At 43.8% G+C, this 19,638-nt stretch overlaps 1 protein-coding gene across 4 annotated transcripts in view; it reads left to right on the plus strand.

Moving 5' to 3' along the window:
* Positions 1-19,638, plus strand: part of dph6 (diphthamine biosynthesis 6) — a 61,234-nt gene that overhangs the window by 26,238 nt on the left and 15,358 nt on the right. For 3 of the 4 annotated variants that reach the window (XM_028565843.1, XM_028565844.1, XM_028565845.1), the window contains 4 exons: positions 1,117-1,267; positions 1,662-1,787; positions 3,299-3,428; positions 3,609-3,783. In XM_028565843.1, the coding sequence (XP_028421644.1) occupies positions 1,117-1,267; positions 1,662-1,787; positions 3,299-3,428; positions 3,609-3,783 (582 nt within the window). Of the gene's footprint in view, positions 1-1,116; positions 1,268-1,661; positions 1,788-3,298; positions 3,429-3,608; positions 3,784-5,561; positions 5,739-19,638 lie in introns of those variants that run through there. The other variant, XM_028565846.1, reaches the window with a different exon arrangement.

A 19,638-nucleotide genomic window follows, 5' to 3' on the forward strand; every position in this document is an offset into this window, starting at 1 on the left:
GTAAAGCGTGCGATTTGCACATGCGATTCTTCGCACGTCACACAATAATGTGCACATTCAATTTTGTGTTCATAAGAGAGTGTGTGTTCATGTTTGTAGACCTGTGTGTGTGTGTGTGTGTGTGTGTGTTTGTGTGTATCTGCATGTTGGGTGGGGGCTGGGACTGTTATGGACAGAAAACATACCCCCACCCCACAACCTCCGTGACCCTGCAGCCTCACTCCCTACAGCTATATATTTTTTCACTCCCCGCGCCGCCGCTCCCACCCCCTTCACACAAACACACACACGCACGCTCACACCACCCCTGTAGCCCCCCTTAGGTCGCTGGGAGAAGAGCAGGGAGATCCAGGGCCTGCAAGGGGAGGGGAAGGAGGGGGCAACCAGGGGAGAACCTGCCCTGGTTCAGCCTTCTGAAGCTCTTCTCGTCAGGGTGACAGATCTGCAGTGACACCAGCACTAGAGGAAACTGCACCGGGCTCAGGGGGTGGGGATGGACCACCATCATTTGCCCTCCGTTAATGCTAGTCAAGCTATTTTTCATGCTGGCTAGGAGAGAGGGGCTGAAGTATAATTAATTTGATTATCATATGGCGTAATGCAGTTGACAGCAGATGAGGGGGGTGAATGAGTGTTGGACAGGGTGAGGGGGGCATTGAGGGAATATGAAATATGTATTCATATGTGTGACGCCCCAGCAGGATTTGGCAGGTAATATGTACGCCTTAGAGAATGGTAATGATTTGTTATTTAAAGAAGTAGCAGGCACAGTAAAAGTAAACAGAAGGAAAAGACTGGTGAAATCCAAAACATGTCTCACCCATCCAGTCATGAGTTTTGACTGACAGCCAGCATGATTGAATCTACAGTATCAGAAAACGCCACTCCCTATTCGCCTGAACCACGAATATGTTAGCATGTTATTTCATATTCATTCACCTTGAAGTTATGTGTGTCTGGGCCCTTGTCATGAAAGACTGACACACACACAGCCCGCTTGGTGGGGTATTTGAAAAGGTTGGCTAATTATACAGCGTTTTGTCTGTCTTTGCAAAAGGCTCAGCACTCTTTGGTGGGCGTTTGGCCTGATGTATTCCCTGTGGTGCTTTATTGCAGGATGTGGTGGCGAGCGCTTTGCCCCATGGTAGTTGTCCTTGCCAGAACGCCATTGACAACATGACTGAGGAGGTGGAATATGCTGATCAAGCTCAAGACAACCAGCAAGAATTTACATCAAAATGTGACCTTAGTTGTCAGCGGGGCCACGGTGAGTTTCATTTATGGTGAGGCATGCACATGCTGACATGCAAGCTTGAGTGTGTGTTGATGTGTGTGGTGTGTGCTTCCTGAGTCTGTGTCATGCGGCCAGCATCGTGATGCTAGTATTTCTGAGTGATTGTTTGACAAGAGCTGTCATTTCAGCAGTGTATTTGTGACAGTCTCTGAATTCATTCCTCCTCTGACATAAACCACCTATGCATGAATTACCTCTCATACAACGTATGACCAAATGAAGAAACAAAATAATGACATACTTATTGTGTATGTTCTAATAGGCTTAAACGAACATTATACAACCATTTGTAGTGCTGCCTGTACAAAGTACTTGTGGAAATCCAAACCAGCTAACCCTCTACCTCTTCATGTATCTCTCCCTGCAGATCTCCCTTCATCCTGCTCACCAAGGAGCTCCAGGGGCTATCAGTGGATCTCTGGCATCAACGGCCTTCAGAGCAAAGATCCCACCATCCAGGGCCAGACATCGGCGGCTTTTACACAGCTCCAAAGTAAGGGAAAGTGTGAGGGAGAGAAAGTATTGAACAACAGAGTGAACCTGTTTGAAGAACATGGTGTACCAGAGCTGTGGACATGCTTTTAAATATCTCTACACTCAGGAAAAACACAAGGGTCTACTAAAGAATTCTTTCTTGCCTTCCTTAAATCGCAGAAGCAAAAGGCACATAGAATGACACTCACAAGTAAACTAACCTTGAATAAGTTATGTTTTCTTCAATCAAATAAAAATCTTCTTCTTTGATGTGATCAAGGGGGGATGATACAGAATTCCTTTGTCCAGGGTTGATTTAGGCAGCTCAGTAAAACAGATTCTGCAGGGCTTACTTTACAACACTCCCTACTTTAGCCCCCAAATGGCAATGGAGAGAAACATATGTGGAAATCTTCTTTGTCCCTTGGGTGTCTTTCTTTCTCCTTGCTGTGTTAGCTAAAGACACACAAGGAGGTGTGGCAGAGCTTGAGAAGTCGTTTCTTATTCAAAAGTGCTTGTCAACCCAGCAGGCAAAACCCTGTGTGTCAGAGAGTCAGAGACTCCGTCCGTCACAAGATTGGGATTGTGAGTTGGCCACCAAACAAGGACAAGCACTTCAAATTAACCCAAACCAAGCCTCTTTTAACACACACTTCTGCCCTGCAGAAGTTTAAAAGCGCACGCTTTTACAGTGTATGTAAGTCTTTCTTTTTTTCTCTTTCTCTTTTTTTGATGGAGAAAGAGGAGTGAAAGATGAAAAGCATATTTAATGTTTATCGTGGTGCTCGGCTGAACAGCCTTCACAGTGCAGAGACAATATTAAACAAGTTAATATTTAATGAACAACCTCTTTGTATGAGGGCGAAGTAGTCTGAGACGCTGGTGTAGGCAAAGGAAAAACAAACTTGAAGCTCTTTTCAAATGATTGTAAGGAGAAGGGCTTTGCTTTGAGCCCTGGTGCCTGTGTTTGCATCCAAAGCCCACAATTTGCACACATACTGTGTTAGACTGCTCTTTATAGAAGGGAAGAAATACCATTAACTTTAATGCAGTTTCAATGGATTTCAGAGTCAGGAAAAAAAACTTCGAAACTATCCACCTCTCAACTACAATGGTGATAGCCTTCAAATGACTGTTTAGACTCTGTGAGTACTTGTTTACTGGCAAGCCTGCCTGATGCAGTGGGAGTAAATACAGCTCATAACTTCCCCAAAACAAGATATCAAAAGAAATACTTAAACTAGAATACGTTTATAGAGGTAAACCAAAATCATGAGTCCCAAAGAACCAATTGCATGAAATTGGTGAACACTTACAAACAAGGATGTACTCGGGCCAAATGCAGCACTTCTTTTTGGTCACAAGCCTACCATTTTGCCTGTTTAAACTGCTATATATAACTTATATGTGGTATACAACCACTTTAGGTTGTATACCACAAAAGTTAGCCAAAAATGGGAGTAAGGTGATGTTACTCCAATATACAATATGCTACAGTGATTTCCAGTATAATGTGTTTCCTGTATCCAGGTGAGTTGGACAGCAGAGGCTGGAAAATGAAGGACATCATCCTGGTGCACCTGTATGTGAGGTCCATGGAAGACTTTGTTCTACTCAACACATTCTATAAGAAACACTTTGGCATAAACCCTCCAGCCAGGTAAAGTTGCAAACACACATACAGTACAGACCTTTCCCATTGTTTTTTCCTCTCTCTCTCTCTCTCTCTCTCTCTCTCTCTCTCTCTCTCTCTCTCTCTCTCTCTCTCTCTCTCAGGGAACATCTTTACACTCAAAGCATTCATTCTGTTTCCCCCCTTTTTTTTTTTTTTTCCTTGTAGGGTGTGTGTTCAGGCTCCTCTACCTGCTGGTCAGCTGCTGCAGATGGACTGTCTGCTCCATGACTGGACCGAGCCCCTGGAGGAAGGCTGCTTCCACCAGAAGGAAGCCCTGCATGTCCAGAGCCTGTCCCACTGGGCCCCAGCCAACATCGGGCCCTACAGTCAGGCTCTCAGGGTAAGGCTCCAAGGTTCCTGTTCCTGGTTGTGTGTACGAGTGTTGACAGTTTAATATATTATATATATAAATTATAAATTAAACTGTTAATAGACTCATCCATTATTCAGCAAAGTGAAATGCTTTGCAGGCCAGGTTATTTACATTTTCTTCAATTTATTTATTATTTTCTATTCATAATTTTCTGTTCATTTCACCCCTGTTCGTCACATAACTTGTTTGGTTAGTAATTGCAAATGATAATGAAACTTAATCCACTGAATCCCTTGATTCTTGTCTGCGGAACTGAGCCAAAAACAAGGATAATTCTTTTCTTTTGCGTCATTGTTAGCAAAGCGTTTTCAAAGTATCACTTTAGGAAGGTGAGTAATAGATTAATGGTGGAATACCAAAGATTACTTGGATGAATGATGAATCTGGCTGGTGATTCTTATGATGCGTTGTTGTGCTCAACTCTTAACAAAGCAATTGAAGTGTCTCAGATTACGTGCAGTACTCTGTATTTGTCTCTGTTGTCTCTGTTTATGTAGGGATGCATGCGTGCAGCTGCATGTGATTGTTGTTACGTGTGATAGTTTGTTCTCAATACTACTTTTACGCATACATGTAAATCTGTATCCCTATTCTAGTGGGCAGTGTGTATCCATTTTTGCACATGTTTGCAAAGCTACGAATAGAACTTCTTTCATATTGTTTCAAACAAAGGAAGAATGTCGAATTCAAAGGCAGAGCAGAGGAAGTGTGGGCCGTGGTTGCACGGTTGGCTTGCTGTTTTGTTTACCCAGTGTGTATTATATGGGATTACACTTGTCAAGGTACTGTCAACAAGGATAGTGTCCGTCTCCTCCACACTGTCCTTGATCCTCCAGCCAAATCCGTCTATGAGTGAGAACATGTGTGGATTAGCCATTCATTTAGAGCTTGACGGCATATCTCAACAGTGTGTCACTGAAGCTCAATGGGTCTTGTGCAGTTTGGATTCCTGAGATGTAACCTACAGAGTCAGGTTTGCTTTTAAAATGCCAGCAGTGTTTGATTTCCTCAATGGATTCTCATTGAGATATGAAATTGAAGTCAGCTGTAGGCGCGTGCCATTGCCTCTGGAAAACAGTCTAATCTCTTATTCCTCTAATGATCATTCATATCCAAAGCAATTTGAGAAAACAATGAGAGGAGTTTGCTTGCTCAGAGCTGTGCACGACGCATCACACGACCCCTGCGTCGCCTCTGCTCCTCTTTCACGCTACAATGACTTAATTTGATCAAAAATGTATTAACAACTCCTCAGTACAGCAAGAGATTTTTACATATTGATACAATTACCCCCTTGCTGTGAGCAAGCATGCAGTGCCACCCCTTCTCTCACCAGTACGTTGACTCCATCTTAATGACAATTTTCCTTGGTGACTGTTGCCGTGTGACACCATGGTGACAGGGTTTTGGCAACAACCGAGACAGAAAAGCTGCTGTCTGAGACCAAATAACCTGGAGCCCTCTGCATTCACTGTCTGTGGAAAATAATTAGTAATCAAAAGAAGGCTATATAAGGGTGTTGGAAGGGGTTGGGGCGTGGAACTTGAAATGATTAAAGGATGAATTTTATGTCCAGACAGTCGGTTTTGTGCAGCAGAAATGTTTTTGTGATGAGCTCTTTGACGGGGCAATGACTTAATGGAGACAAAAAGTAGAAATTGAGAGTCGCTTTTGATGAATAATTGTGTAAAATGTTACTTACTTGTTTGTTATGTTAACCATTTCAATGTGCTGTATTCAAATAGGGCTATAAACTGATAGATGTTCAGCTCTGTTGGGACCAGTTTATTCTTTTGACAAGTGCCCAGTGGTTTGAGAGACTGCACATGGCTGCTGACAGAACGTGGCACTCTGGCCCTGCAGGATTGGACCACAGTAGGTCTCCACATTGAGAGCGTGGTACCTGTGGAGGTAGAGAGAGCAATGGCATTAAGGATTGGCATGTGATGGATGCTGGACCTTCAAACTCCATCCATCTCTTCATCTATCTGCCTGGTTTGTCATGTCTCTCAGCTTCAGCTCTCGGGAATGGCAAGCTGACTGACTGTCGACTTGGCCTGGCAAGCTGACAGATTCAGATCTGACTTGATTTAAAGAATTAGTTAACCTTTACGATATCAAAGCTGCAGGCCTGTTGGTGTATTGTAGTTAATGTATGATATGCCAGTAGTTTAGGTACAAGCCGCAAGCTATAAAGACAAAAACAGTGATGTAATGTATGCTTTGTTTTTACACTTTCATATTGTTTCGTACCTGATTGACGTGTTTAGAGGTTGTATTCACCATAATATGTTTTACCTATAGTATAATATATCATTTGTGAGCGCGGCAGTGTCAAAACTCTTCCCACTTGTTATTTTTGTTTTGCTGTCTTATTTATCAGAGCTCTAATGCAAATTTCGCTGTGATTTGTCTAGACACAATTTGCATAATCTAATTAAGATATAAGAAATGTCACCGTTTTATTACATCAGTCAATTCATTGAAAACAAAAGATACTCTCAGACATCCAGTTTTTATATTTGCAAAATATCAAAACAAATTATCTCATTACAACAAAAGCCAAGTAATGGCCATGCTTTTAGAATAAATAAAAAGTTATTACTGAATTTTCTGTCAGTTGTTTCTTAAAAGGAGCTTTTAAACAATTCTGCTGCTCTCCGTGAACCATCACCTTATCGTGGTGGAGAGGTTTGTGTGTCTCTGTGAACCTGAGGGCTGTGTTGTCTGGAGCTTTGTGCTCCTGGTAGGGTCTCCCAAGGCAAAGGGGTCTCAGGTGAGGGGCCAGACAAAGAATGGTTCAAAAACCCCAATGAAAAAGCTAAGCAGAGATGGAGTGACCCTGCCGGAGGAAGCCCGGGGCCCCGTCTGGAGCCAGGCCCAGATCGGCGGCGCCTGGTGGCGGGTTTGCCACGGAGCCCGGCCGGGCACAGCCCGAACAAGCTACGTGGCAACTCCCTCTCCATCCCATGGGCCCACCACCTGTGGGAGGAACCGTTGGGGTCGGGTGCGATGCCACATGGGTGGCAGTGAAGGTCAGGGGCCTCGACGGACCAGACCCGGGCAGCAGGCGCTGGCTCTGGGGGCGTGGGCGTCACCTCTCTGTGGGGAAGGAGCGGAACTGGTGCGGGAGGTGGGGCGCTACGGTTAGATCTGGTGGGGCTTACCTCTACGCACAGTCTTGGTTCTGGAACCATACTCCTGGATAGGGGTTGGACTCTTTTCTTCTCGGAGTTGCCCAGGGTGTGAGGCGCCGGGCGGGTGTGGGGATACTCACAAGTCCCGGCTGGCGCCGCTGTGTTGGAGTTTACCCCAGTGGACGAGAGGGTCGCCTCCCACGCCTGCGGGTTGTGGGGAAAACTCTGACTGTTGTTTGTGCATATTTATTCGGCCTTCTTGGAGACCTTGACTGGAGTCCTGCATGGGGCTCCAGTGGGGGACTCCATTGTTCTGCTGGGGGACTTCAACGCACACGTGGGCAATGATGGAGACACCTGGAGGCGTTGGGAGGAACGGCCTCCCTGATCTAAACCAGAGTGGTTGTTTGTTGTTGGACTTCTGTGCTAGTCATGGATTGTCTATAACGAACACCATGTTCGAACATAGGGATGCTCATAAGTGTACCTGGTACCAGAGCACCCTAGGCCAAGGTCAATGATCGATTTTATAATCGTTTCATCTGATCTGAGGCCGTATGTTTTGGACACTCGGGTGAAGAGAGGGGCAGAGCTGTCAACCGATCACCATCTGGTGGTGAGTTGGGTCAGAGGGTGGGGGAAGACTCTGGACAGACCTGGTAAGCCCAAGCGTGTAGTGCGGGTAAATTGGGAACGTCTGGAGGCCCCTGTCCAACAGACTTTCAACTCACACCTCCGGCGGAGCTTTTCGTGCATCCCTGTGGAGGCTGGGGGCATTGAACCCAGTGGACAATGTTCAAAGTTTCCATTGCAAAGGAGCTGTGGTCTTAGGGTCTTAGGTGCCTCAGGGGCGGTAACCCACGAACACCGTGGTGGACAACGGTGGTCAGGGAAGCCGTCCGACTGAAGAAGGAGTCTTTCCGGGATATGCTTTTACCGAAGGGGCCGAAGGGCTGCAGCCTCTGCCGTGAAAGAGGCAAAGCAGCGGGTGTGGGAGAAGTTTGGAGAAGACATGGAGAAGGACTTTCGGTCGGCACCAAAGTGCTTTGGAAAACTGTTCGCCACCTCAGGAGGGGGGCGGGGAACCATCCAAGCTGTGTACAGTAAGGATGGGACACTGTTGACCTCAACTGAGGAGGTAATAGGGCGGTGGAAGGAGCACTTTGCAGAACTCCTGAATCCGACTAATACGCCCTCTATGTTAGAGGCAGAGCTGGAGGATAATGGGGGATTGTGTCCATTTCCCAGGCGGAAGTCACTGATGTAGTCAAACAACTACACAGTGGCAAAGCCCCGGGATTGATGAGATCCGTCCAGAAATGCTCAAGGCTCTGGGTGTGGAGGGGCTGTCCTGGTTGACACGCCTTTTCAACATTGCGTGGAAGTCTGGGACGGTGCCAAAGGAGTGGCAGACTGGGGTGGTGGTTCCCCTTTTAAAAGGGGGGACCAGAGGGTGTGTGCCAATTATGGGGGTATCACACTTCTCAGCCTCCCTGGTAAAGTCTACTCCAAGGTGCTGGAAAGGAGGGTTCGGCCAATAGTCGAACCTCGGGTTGAGGAGGAACAATGCGGTTCCGTCCTGGTCGTGGAACAACGGACCAGCTCTTCACTCTCGCAAGGATCCTGGAGGAGCCTGGGAGTATGCCCAACCGGTCTACATGTGTTTTGTGGATTTGGAGAAGGCGTATGACCGGGTCCCCGGGAGATACTGTGGGAGGTGCTGCGGGAGTATGGGGTGAGGGGGTCTCTTCTCAGGGCCATCCAATCTCTGTACAACCAAAGCGAGAGCTGTGTCCGGGTTCTCGTAGTAAGTCGGACTCTTTTCAGGTGAGGGTTGGCCTCCGCCAGGGCTGGGCGCTTTGTCACCAATCCTGTTTGTAGTATTTATGGACAGGATATCGAGGCGTAGTCGGGGTGGGGAGGGGTTGCAGTTTGGTGGGCTGGGGATCTCATCGCTGCTCTTTGCAGATGATGTGGTCCTGATGGCATCATCGGCCTGCGACCTTCAGCACTCACTGGATGGGTTCGCAACCGAGTGTGAAGCGGTTGGGATGAGGATCAGCACCTCTAAATCTGAGGCCATGGTTCTCAGCAGGAAACCGATGGAATGCCTTCTCCAGGTAGGGAATGAGTCCTTACCCCAAGTGAAGGAGTTCAAGTATCTTGGGGTTGTGTTCGCGAGTGAGGGGACAATGGAGCGGGAGATTGGTCGGAGAATCGGCGCAGCGGGTGCGGTATTGCATTCAATCTATCGCACCGTTGTGAAAAGAGAGCTTAGCCAGAAGGCAAAGCTCTCGATCTACCGGTCAGTTTTCGTTCCTACCCTCACCTATGGTCATGAAGGCTGGGTCATGACCGAAAGAACGAGATCCAGGGTACAAGCGGCTGAAATGGGTTTCCTCAGGAGGGTGGCTGGCGTCTCCCTTAGAGATGGGGTGAGAAGCTCACTCATCCGTGAGGAGCTCGGAGAGCCGCTGCTCCTTTGCGTCGAAAAGGAGCCAGTTGAGGTGGTTCGGGCATCTGGTAAGGATGCCCCCTGGGCGCCTCCCTTTCCAGCTGGGAGGAGGCCTCGGGAAGACCCAGGACTAGGTGGAGGGATTATATCTCCAACCTGGCCTGGGGAACGCTCGGGATCCCCAGTCGGAGCTGGTTAATGTTGCTCGGGAAAGGGAAGTTTGGGGTCCCCTGCTGGAGCTGCTCCTGAACCCGACACCGGATAAGCGGACGAAGATGGATGGATGGATGGATGGATAAGATAATAGCAGGAAAAAAAGAGCATGGGTTTCTTTAGCCAGCAATGTTCCACATTTTTACACAGAAATCCATTTGTACTAATAACAGACGATTACGCGTATGGGTTGCCAGATGGAAAAAATTGACCTATCATTAACTAAAGTCAGACTTGTTAGCAACAGGAGTCTCACACTGCAGGACCTTTTCCACATCTATTTAGATTAATGCTGCCTGTTCCATTACATTCCCTTCGGAGCCACATTTACAGAAGCAAACACAATAGCCAAACCAGGTCTGAATAGGAAGACTATCAGTTGAATGGCTGTTAAACATCTCCTCTTTCCTGTTAAGGTAAGTGGCTCACCCCTGGGATATTTGCTAGGAAATTATACTCACTGATCAGATTCTGCGGGGTGTGTTTTGGGAGCTGACTGCACTCGCCTCAGGTTGCTGGTGAACACTAACCCCTTGCCTCATTCCCCTAATTGTGAGTGACAGTCAATATTGCGGAAGACCGTCTTGCACAAGCTCGCGATAGGATTTGCATTGGATTTAAAAAATTGTCAAAGTGGACTGTGAGGCATCAGGAGGGAAGTGGATCTGACGCTGCCAATTAGCATCAAAGGGAGGAGTATACTGTGGTGGGTGGTGGAATTTGAATAATCACCTAACAATAATATTAATGTCTAAAACCAATGAGCTGAACTTTGTCTGACCCTCTTGATGAAAAGTCCAGAGGTCAATCTGAGCCATAGTGAGTTTGGGCCACCCATGTAGGAAAAGAAAGGGTGTGCAAGAATGACTAAAAGAAGAACATAGGTAGACGTTCCCTTTGCGTGTTGGATGCCTCATTTGGATTTTGTTTATTTCAGCCAAGAAAGTAGCATAGAGTATATTATCGAAGATTACTTTGAGGAATTGTTAAGGTAATTGACAGTGGAGAGTGACAGGAAACATGAGATGAAAGAGATGGGAATAAAATGTAGTAAAGATCCCCAAAGTGAACAGCTGAGGCTGCTGCCTCACATTAATATACATGTTTTAACCTATCATTCTCCACCTGTGTTTTAAAAGAAACTGATTTTGATTAGAAATGTAGTAGGAGAATGCATTGTACACGTTTGTGAAGATAGCAGCCCTGCTTTGTGGTGAAGAATAAAAGGGCTGACAGCTAAATATGAGCTAGTGTGGTGAGTGAGAAAGCAAGAAAATGTGTGATGAATAGCAGAAATTAAGCTAAGTGCTTTAGTTTTACGGTTTGTTGTTCTCACCCACAATGTTTCACTACTGTGAAAGAGCCAACATGCACAATTCAGCAGCCCCCCCCTTTACCCCCCCAATCCATCACATCAAACATCCCTCCACCTCCCCAAACTTCCTCAGCCTACATCTAGAGACTGCATCTACCTCAATTACCACAGAAGAGTAATTAGCCAAAAAGCAGTGTGTGTGCGTGCATCTGCGTTTGGGGAGGTATTCATGCAGCACGAACAGATTAATTAGGACGTTTAACTTCATTTCTAATACAACAAAATTAATCCCATAAAATATGAGGGATCTCGGAGGAGGTGCCTGTCAGCATCTGACGCCTCTCCCCTGTTTGCCACAATCTATTAAAACCTTGCTTTTATCTCACCTCTCCCCTGTCATATTTTATGGATTTTTTCATAAACACAGCCCATACTTCATAAATGTCTCAATTTTCTAGTCTATTAACATTACTTCAAAAGCGTTTGATAAAAGAGGAGGGCATGCGTGAATTAATGCACCAATAATACGAAGCGCTGGAGGCTAGAACAGTAGGGGTGGCTCTCTGGCGTGCACACTCAGACAATGCAAGGGATGTTATCAACTTTAATACAGAACAAATGATCACTTCCAACCAAGGAGGAGGGGGAGATGAGGCAGGGAGGAAGGGGTGGGACCAGGAGGGGAACAGTTGTCGAGTAATTGAGTCGATGAAAAATGAGGTCTTGAAGGCTCAGCGGTTTGAGCAGTCATGAGATTGAAGGCTTCTCAAAACCACGGTGTTCTTCAGCACTTGTAGTTACTTGCTCACCCACATTAGTTTTTTTCTTAACATTTCACTGAAGGCACAAGTAGAATAGGCTGGTTGTTTCCTTTCCTGAATGCCTGAATGGAGTGCAATGAGTTGAACCTTTTGTCTGGGGAGAGTCAGAAAGGTTTTTGACTGACAGTTGGGCTTCACCTCACAGCCTTTCCCCGGCGAGCATCGATTCAGTTCCTGTCTTTGTACATCACCCGAGTCTGTCTCTGTAGGCTTTACTCATCCTACCCAAATAGTGGGGTCAACTGTCTTCGCTTGAACTGGACACACACAAAACACACTGATCAAACCCAGTAAGACCTGACCGCAATGGCATGTCGGCTGTATGCCCCGAGGCCAGGTCTCACACACACACACACACACACACGCACACGCACACGCACACACACACACACACACACACACTCACCCCTGTGTGCTCTATGTGAAAGGCCCTGGCTGTATGACAAGGTAAACTGGTTTGGTCATTACAATGAGTCACAGTTGACTCACTGTAACACACTCATGGCTTACAGGACAGGTATACAGCACTCACACTGCTTTGATTGACATGCAAATAGATAAAGATTCATGCAAAGGCAAACAAAATGGGCGATTGACTGTTCACCTGTTATCTCAAGCCATCAGCACCTAAACATTTGTTAGCAAATGTTTGCTTGTGTGCCGGTTTGTTTACCCACAACATACATTCATACTCTTCAACACTCTTGCATGCAAAAATGGGGACTTCCTTCGCCCTTCTCTAATACAGCTCCGCATCCCAAGACGTGCGTTGACACATTGTCATAGCTCTGTCCTGGGACATTGCTGGAACTGTTGGACGGGGGTTGTACACTGTAAAAGTGTACACATATATGTGAGAGGTCATATGAGACTACGTTTTTAATGTGATGAGGGGGCAGTTTTATGGGAAGTGGTAGACGGCAGAGGAGGTTATTATGTTCCTCCCCACCCTATCCCACGTTCCCCCCCCCCCCCATCTCCTGCTGTGACCGCGTAGAGGCTGACCTGCCATGGTGGTGGTCATTTTCAGGAGTCAGTGCGTTCTTTAATACATTATACTGCGCCGCTGCTGCTGTAGTACCACGTGGGGACAGACTGGTATCAGCTTGTACCAGGCGAGGACAGGGGAAGGACTGCATCTGTCAGAGTGCATCGAGTCTCACGCGGCCACGTACGCCGCCGCTGTGCCTCTGCCCCGGCCCCTGCCACACTCCCACTCATTAATGGGCCCAGCCCTGACAACTGATCCTAATTGCCTTTGAACAGCTCTTCATGTATTATTGGTGCCTGACTGCCTTGGTTCATGTCAACAAGGGACAGGATAGCCACAGTCGTCATCCCTCTTCCTCTTTTACATACTGAATGATTTGGAGATGCACGTATACTAGATATGCATGTAAATACTATATATACATCATGTGTGTACATGTACCACTAGACCATCCGTACTCACCTGAATGTAATCAGTTATGATGTATGAATATGATTTGATTTGATAAATTGTAGACTTTTGCTTTCTAAAACGCTACACGAGTGTGTGCGTGCACTTGTTTTCTTTTCAGTTTGTCACTGCTGATGAGCAGTGGAGGGGGAATGGTTCAGAGACATCAATAAGCCATCTGAAAAGCGTCATGTAAAGTTCCCACCACAGCAGATATCTGCCAAGACACTCGCACTATTACAATTGCAATCACAAACACTCAGTCAAAACACATCATTATTTGTGTGAATTATTACCCCCTATCTAACTATTTACTTCCCATTTTACCCCTCTATTTGAATAAGGAGAAAGGAGAGGTGCAGTGGCTTGGCTTTTTATTTGTGGAATGAAATAACTGAATACCAAATGCATAGATAAAAAGCATAGCGGCGTGTCCTGTCCACTCCCATCACTGTCTGAGAGAGGAGAGACGTATGACCATCCCATTACTATGGTAACTAGCCACTATATTCAGAGCTGCCCGGGTGTGTTTCTTCCCCCTGCAGTGACGAGAGGGCATAGCTGACAGGGTCTACACACAGAAACACACAAAAACACACAGATCGGGAGGGTCTGGAAGATGCTCCTTGTAAAATATACACGTGTGGCAAATACAAACAGAACAAAACAGGAGCCAGTTTCCACACATACTAGTGTGGTGACATACAGAATCTAATATGGAACAGCGTTTGGCAGAAATATAGCCCCCTAACTTTTCAACATTTCACTAGCCAAAATATTTTATCCAAAACATAAGAGGAATCTAGCAGTAAGATAATTTAATTAAACTAGGCACAATAAAAACAGCATAATGCTTTCATATTTTTGATGTACAGTATAGCTTTCGGTCAAACAGAATTGAATAAAAATGCCTAGCATTGTATTAATAGATTGCTTTGTTAGCACATAATAAATGTAGTAACAGAGAAACCATGATTGATATGTTACCAACAAACACAGGGTTTATAACACTAATTGTCACCAACCAAGATTGAGTGGCTGTTAGAGTTGGCCTGTTACTGCAGCAGATTCACCTACTGACTGCTGCACAGCCCTGCACTGTAGTATTGTGTTTTTATTTTAGAAAACTGCTATTATGGATGATTTCTGTAATTATTATGCTTTCCTATGTTTCTGCCATTCCATAAGTTGCACACATTAAAAGTGGCAGTCAGCACCTCTGGTTAGAAATGGTTATTACATCCACATGCAACAGTGTGTGAGCATTGCCATTTTGTCTTCATTTATTAACAGATTATTTTATTTTTTTAGCAGTACTACAGATGAGTCAGACAAGAGTTAGCACTTACATTCCATTTACTTTTGGCCACTCGCTTCATCATAAATTTCACACGGAGCAATTCTTCGGAGTAGTAACTTTTAACCTGGGTCATTCATTTTTCAAATGCCATTGTCATCAAAGCACGCTTTACTGGAGTAAAAACTGCTGCAGATTAATAATATACAGCCTCCTGCTTTTTCCGCGGACATAGCATGTTCACTTTTAATATATATTTATTATTGATATTATGGATTTATTATGTAAGGGGGTGTCAGGCCCCGTAAGTCTGGGTAATGTAATGTAGTTGAGATGCTCAGTGTATGAGTACATTCAATATAATATAGAGTACACAATATTTTCCACATGACAAAAATGTATTGAGTTGAATGTGATGCTCTGACACAAATTGTAATATTTGCTCTATTTTTCAGTGGGGATTCACTTCATTTTCAGCCTATTGTATCTTATCAGTTTGCTTTAGTGATTGTCTCTGGTGCACATTTACAGTAAAATAACATTTTTAATCATTCCAAAGGATTTCTTCCATAAAAACTCTTTCTTTTTCGATTTTTAATTATTTTTATTATATTATTTTTATAGACACATTTTCGCTACATTGGATTTTGAGTTTTTGATGATAGAAATAAATCTAGAACAACGCTTGTGTAGCACAAACACAATTTGTATACAATTTTTTAAATCATTTGCCCCCACATGTTCCTTCATCCATATTCTAGCATCTCACTGGTGGAATTTGTGGCTTATTTATGCAAACATTTTGACTTTGCCAACAAAAAAAAAGGAAAAGAAGAAAATCCAAGACGACTTCGATGCTGTCTAGCCAGCCTGTCCATGGATTGAGTGGACTTTGTATAAACAGCATTGTTGACACTCCAGCTACCTTTTTAATGCAGCCATACTGCCATCTGTTGAGTACAGGAGGAACTACATCTCTTTTTGCTCTCCTCTGCATTTTCTGCACCGTCTTGTTCAGTCTGTCTTTCATTTTTCTTGTCTGTTATTCATCTTTAATTTGTGAATACTGAACTACATAGTTTGTCCATTACAAGCTACAGAGTAGAAGCAGGGCAGAAAAGAGAGTGTTTGTGTGTGCATGTGTTTAACTGGATGTTTTGGATGGGGACACAGAGGACTTTTCTCTCTGGACTCGCAGCTTCATGTCGCTCGGTCGCAAGCTGATTTGTTTTTGACATTCACACTGTCTCATGTAGAAAAGACATTTCACACTGTGGTCTTACCCTTCATATCACACACACCCACACTCTGTCACACACAGTCTAACTTGACTTCACCACTACTGACAGTTACGCTTTAATGGTTGTGCCACTTTGTGTTGATATAATTTTTTGTGCCCAGGTTAAGTTAGTGCTTCCATTACCAGCCAGGCCATGAGATGTAGCTTCAAAAAGAAGAAAAATATGAAAAGACAGAAGAGACAAGGTGGTCACAGCTGGGAAGGGAGAAATAACGGGGGTTGAGGGTTGCAGTTTCAGCATCATTCAATCAGACAACATGCCCCTCAGCTGAAACAGCGAGACCCTCCCAGATTCTCTCGAATTAGGGAGATTAGCAGGAAAGCGCATAATGCAGGATGATGGAATTTGTCATAATTTGCATTGTCCTGGAAAGATTCGGTTTGATAGAGCGATGCATGGAGGGGCTTGTCATGTCCCACGGGCAGGTCATAGAGGAAGCTTGGCAGAAATGATTTTTGCGATATGTGCATCAGTCGTAAAAGCCTCACAACCAATTTGTCAAAAAATGTGAGGTCGGGACAGTTGAAGGCAGCAGGGCATTTTGCCTAACGCAATGAAAATCCATGCACCTCCATCACTCTTCATCCACAGCCCAGCTCTGGTGTGGCACAGTACTCAACAACAACAGACAATTTTAATACATCAGCTTTGAGTGTTTGTTATTTTTTATTTGATCCCATTTCTTCATTTTAACATCATTAGAGCGACAGTAAATTTACACAAGAACAAAACACGAATCCTATCAAAAGTAGTTTTATTTTGTATTTAAGAATTATTTATTTTTTTATGATGGTGGAAAGATGTATTTATTTATTAGTTTATTCATGCCTGTTGGCATTCAGATGTGTCTCCCTGAGCATCCAGCAGTCAGGCTCCCCTGACCTTGGTTATAGCAATGAGCGGCAGCTCCTGACCACTATAAACTTGACCAGAACTGACATGACAGTGTTACTCTTCCACACGGTTCAGTGTCTATGGAGTGGGCATGTCGAGGGCAGACGTACAGGCACAACAGAAAATACACATAAGCTTAGAGAAGGTGGGGGTTGGGGAAAGGCCAGTGTCCCTGTCTCAGACTGACCACACGTTACCTCTACAATGGCTAATTTTAATTGTGTAATTGTAAGTATACTTCTAGATATGTCATTGTAATAACCTTGTGTTTTGAACATATGCGTATGGTTTGTTTTCTAAATAAATGTGCAGTTTCAGACCTGAGAGAATGCATTCAGAAGTGCCCTATACTTGCCTTTCTTTGTGCACTTCATACGGCTATTTATGTCGCCGTTTAAGTAACACTGATTTTGTGTGACAGTTGAGCATACAGGGGTTAGGCTCAAACTGGAGCACAAACAGGAAGAAAAAAATAGAGATAGTAGAAAAAAAAAGAGGAGGGAATAAAAAAGGCAAATATCTCCCTCCCCCTTGCCATGAAGCCTTAAATGAGAAGCCTAACATGGGGAGAGATTCTGTAGAGGGAAGAACGGTTGTGGTTCTCCTGAAAGGTTTGTATTTGTAGAAATGAGGTGTCAGAAGAGGCAGGATTTCCTCAGGGCGCAGCACAACATGAGCCCATCTCTTATCATTTCCCACTCCCAGACGTGATCTGCTTTGAATGCACTAATGCTGAAAGAGCCCCACAGACTTGAAGCCAGTTCAAGATGAAATCACAGCACACATCCCTGACAAACTGCCATCCACCACACAAGGATTAAACAGTCGTTGCATATAAAATCCCCGCCAAAAAGCTGAAATAATATATGCACTTAAATACATTCAACAAAACTTCAACCTTCGTTTTTTTATCCCCACATTTTGAACTATTTTGAGCTATTTGCCAACCCTAAAATATTCAAGAAAAGAAGAAAATTACTGTGAAAAAAAGAGTCAAGACAGAAGTTTGGAAATTTGTCACATATATTAAGAATGTTCCATAAGGGATTAAAAGTGAACCAAAGAGTGTCCCGTTTAAAGAAAATTAAAGTTTATATAACCTATCAAGTTTTGAATGGAACATACCATTTAAATGCAGCATCCTTCTGAATCTATGCCAATGCTACTCACACGTCATACTCCTTTAACATTTTGTCTAGATTCACTAGAAACTATTTAATAAAGGCATACAGTTATACATTTTTTTTTTAAGTTTTAGCTCTGAGTTAGAAAGCTTTGTGCTCTTAAGATGCATTTATTTACCTTAACTCATGGTGAATCTGTAAACAACACTCAAAAGATGTAGTAACATCTCCATGAGAGGACATATCACAAATATTAATAAAATTTTGCATTTAATTACTCACCCTGTAGCTGATACTGTACTGTCATTACCCTTTTAGCTTGGTTACATGTGTCCTTGCATAAGGGAAAAGTTACACCATATTAATCTAACCTATTTAACACATTTTGTATTATCATTTTCCTGGTAAATTATGCATGAGGTCTCAGTGGGGAGAAATGTGACCATTAGCATATCTGATAGGAACGCTGGAGCAGTTTTCCACCTCTCTCTGTCCTTGGAACCAGGCAGAAAAACCTGACTGTTCGTCAATACCAGGTCATTTTATCCAGGCCAGCCCAGTTCATCCATACCATTCCAAAGCTCTGCTAATAACACTCGGAGACGTCCTTAACACGATGGGGGCCCAGAGGGCTCCAACACCAATGTGAATAGTATAGCACTGTCTGGTCATCTCTGGAAGCTCTTTGACAAAAACTGCAATTAGAAACACCTTAGACACACCAGCCTGAAACAAGACACCATTAAAGGTTGGAAGTGGACACAGCAAGGCGCTTCCTGAGTACATTTACATATATGTTACTGTCTGCAGCTCACAGGGATGGAGAGAGAAAATGTCTTTGGGGAAGGTGACCTTTTGACATGTCATTGGGTTTATTAGAAAAGTGATGGCGTTTTAGTCATAAAATAAAGCATGAACAAAAAAGTGCTTTGTTAATATCAAGCAGGACAGCGTTGTGGTCCATTTTTACTGTTAGGGCTGCTTGATCACTCAGTATTGTTTTATTGACTCACAATGCAAAAAACATAGTGACAAAATTATCAGAAAGAGATGTTCCATTTTTGTTATGTTTAAATTAATTTAATTATACATTTTATTGTGAAACTTTAAAAAATGACAAAAACTAACCTTTATTGACTAAATGGTTCATTTTTTGATCATACTTTTTGTTAGTAAATATCATCAAATATTGAAAATTAGATACTGCGTTGATATATATTGTGATATGAATTTGGTCCAAATTGCCCACCCATAGACACTCTCTTATGTTTTTTTCTGATGAACAACTGATCTAAGATTCATTTTTGCTCCAAAAGGCAGCCAAAGCCTGACATTTCAGAAAACCTTTAAAGTTCCGACAGGAAATATCAAATATTACTAAGAAGCAGTACAACAGAAATAAACCAACATGAACAAGTAGTATTGATTCCCCCTTTTCTCTGTGGGCCATTTAGTCTGCTGTGGCTAGCATTTGAAAAATACTTACCTTGTTATAGAAAGTTTAATGTCATATGCAATTGTTTGACCCTTATGAATATTAAAGGATCCCATCTCTGGCCTATTAAAAATGCATGTGGCATTGTGGTTGTTGATCACGTTTAGAACGCCCATGCAAATTGGACTGTCTTCCCTGTCAAGGCCTAAGATGAATAATGTAGTTGTGTTGTATATTCAGGGACACACCATTGACAGTCAATTAACAAGTTTGATTGGTGTGCGAACTCATTCTTTTGAACTGTTAATTTTATGTAAATAGTATTCGCTCTCCCTTCTCCACTGTATCTCCCCCATCCAGGTTCACCACAGAAAGATGTACCCTCACCA

Source organism: Perca flavescens, chromosome 20 (assembly GCF_004354835.1).
Source record: "Perca flavescens isolate YP-PL-M2 chromosome 20, PFLA_1.0, whole genome shotgun sequence".
NCBI lineage: Eukaryota > Metazoa > Chordata > Actinopteri > Perciformes > Percidae > Perca > Perca flavescens.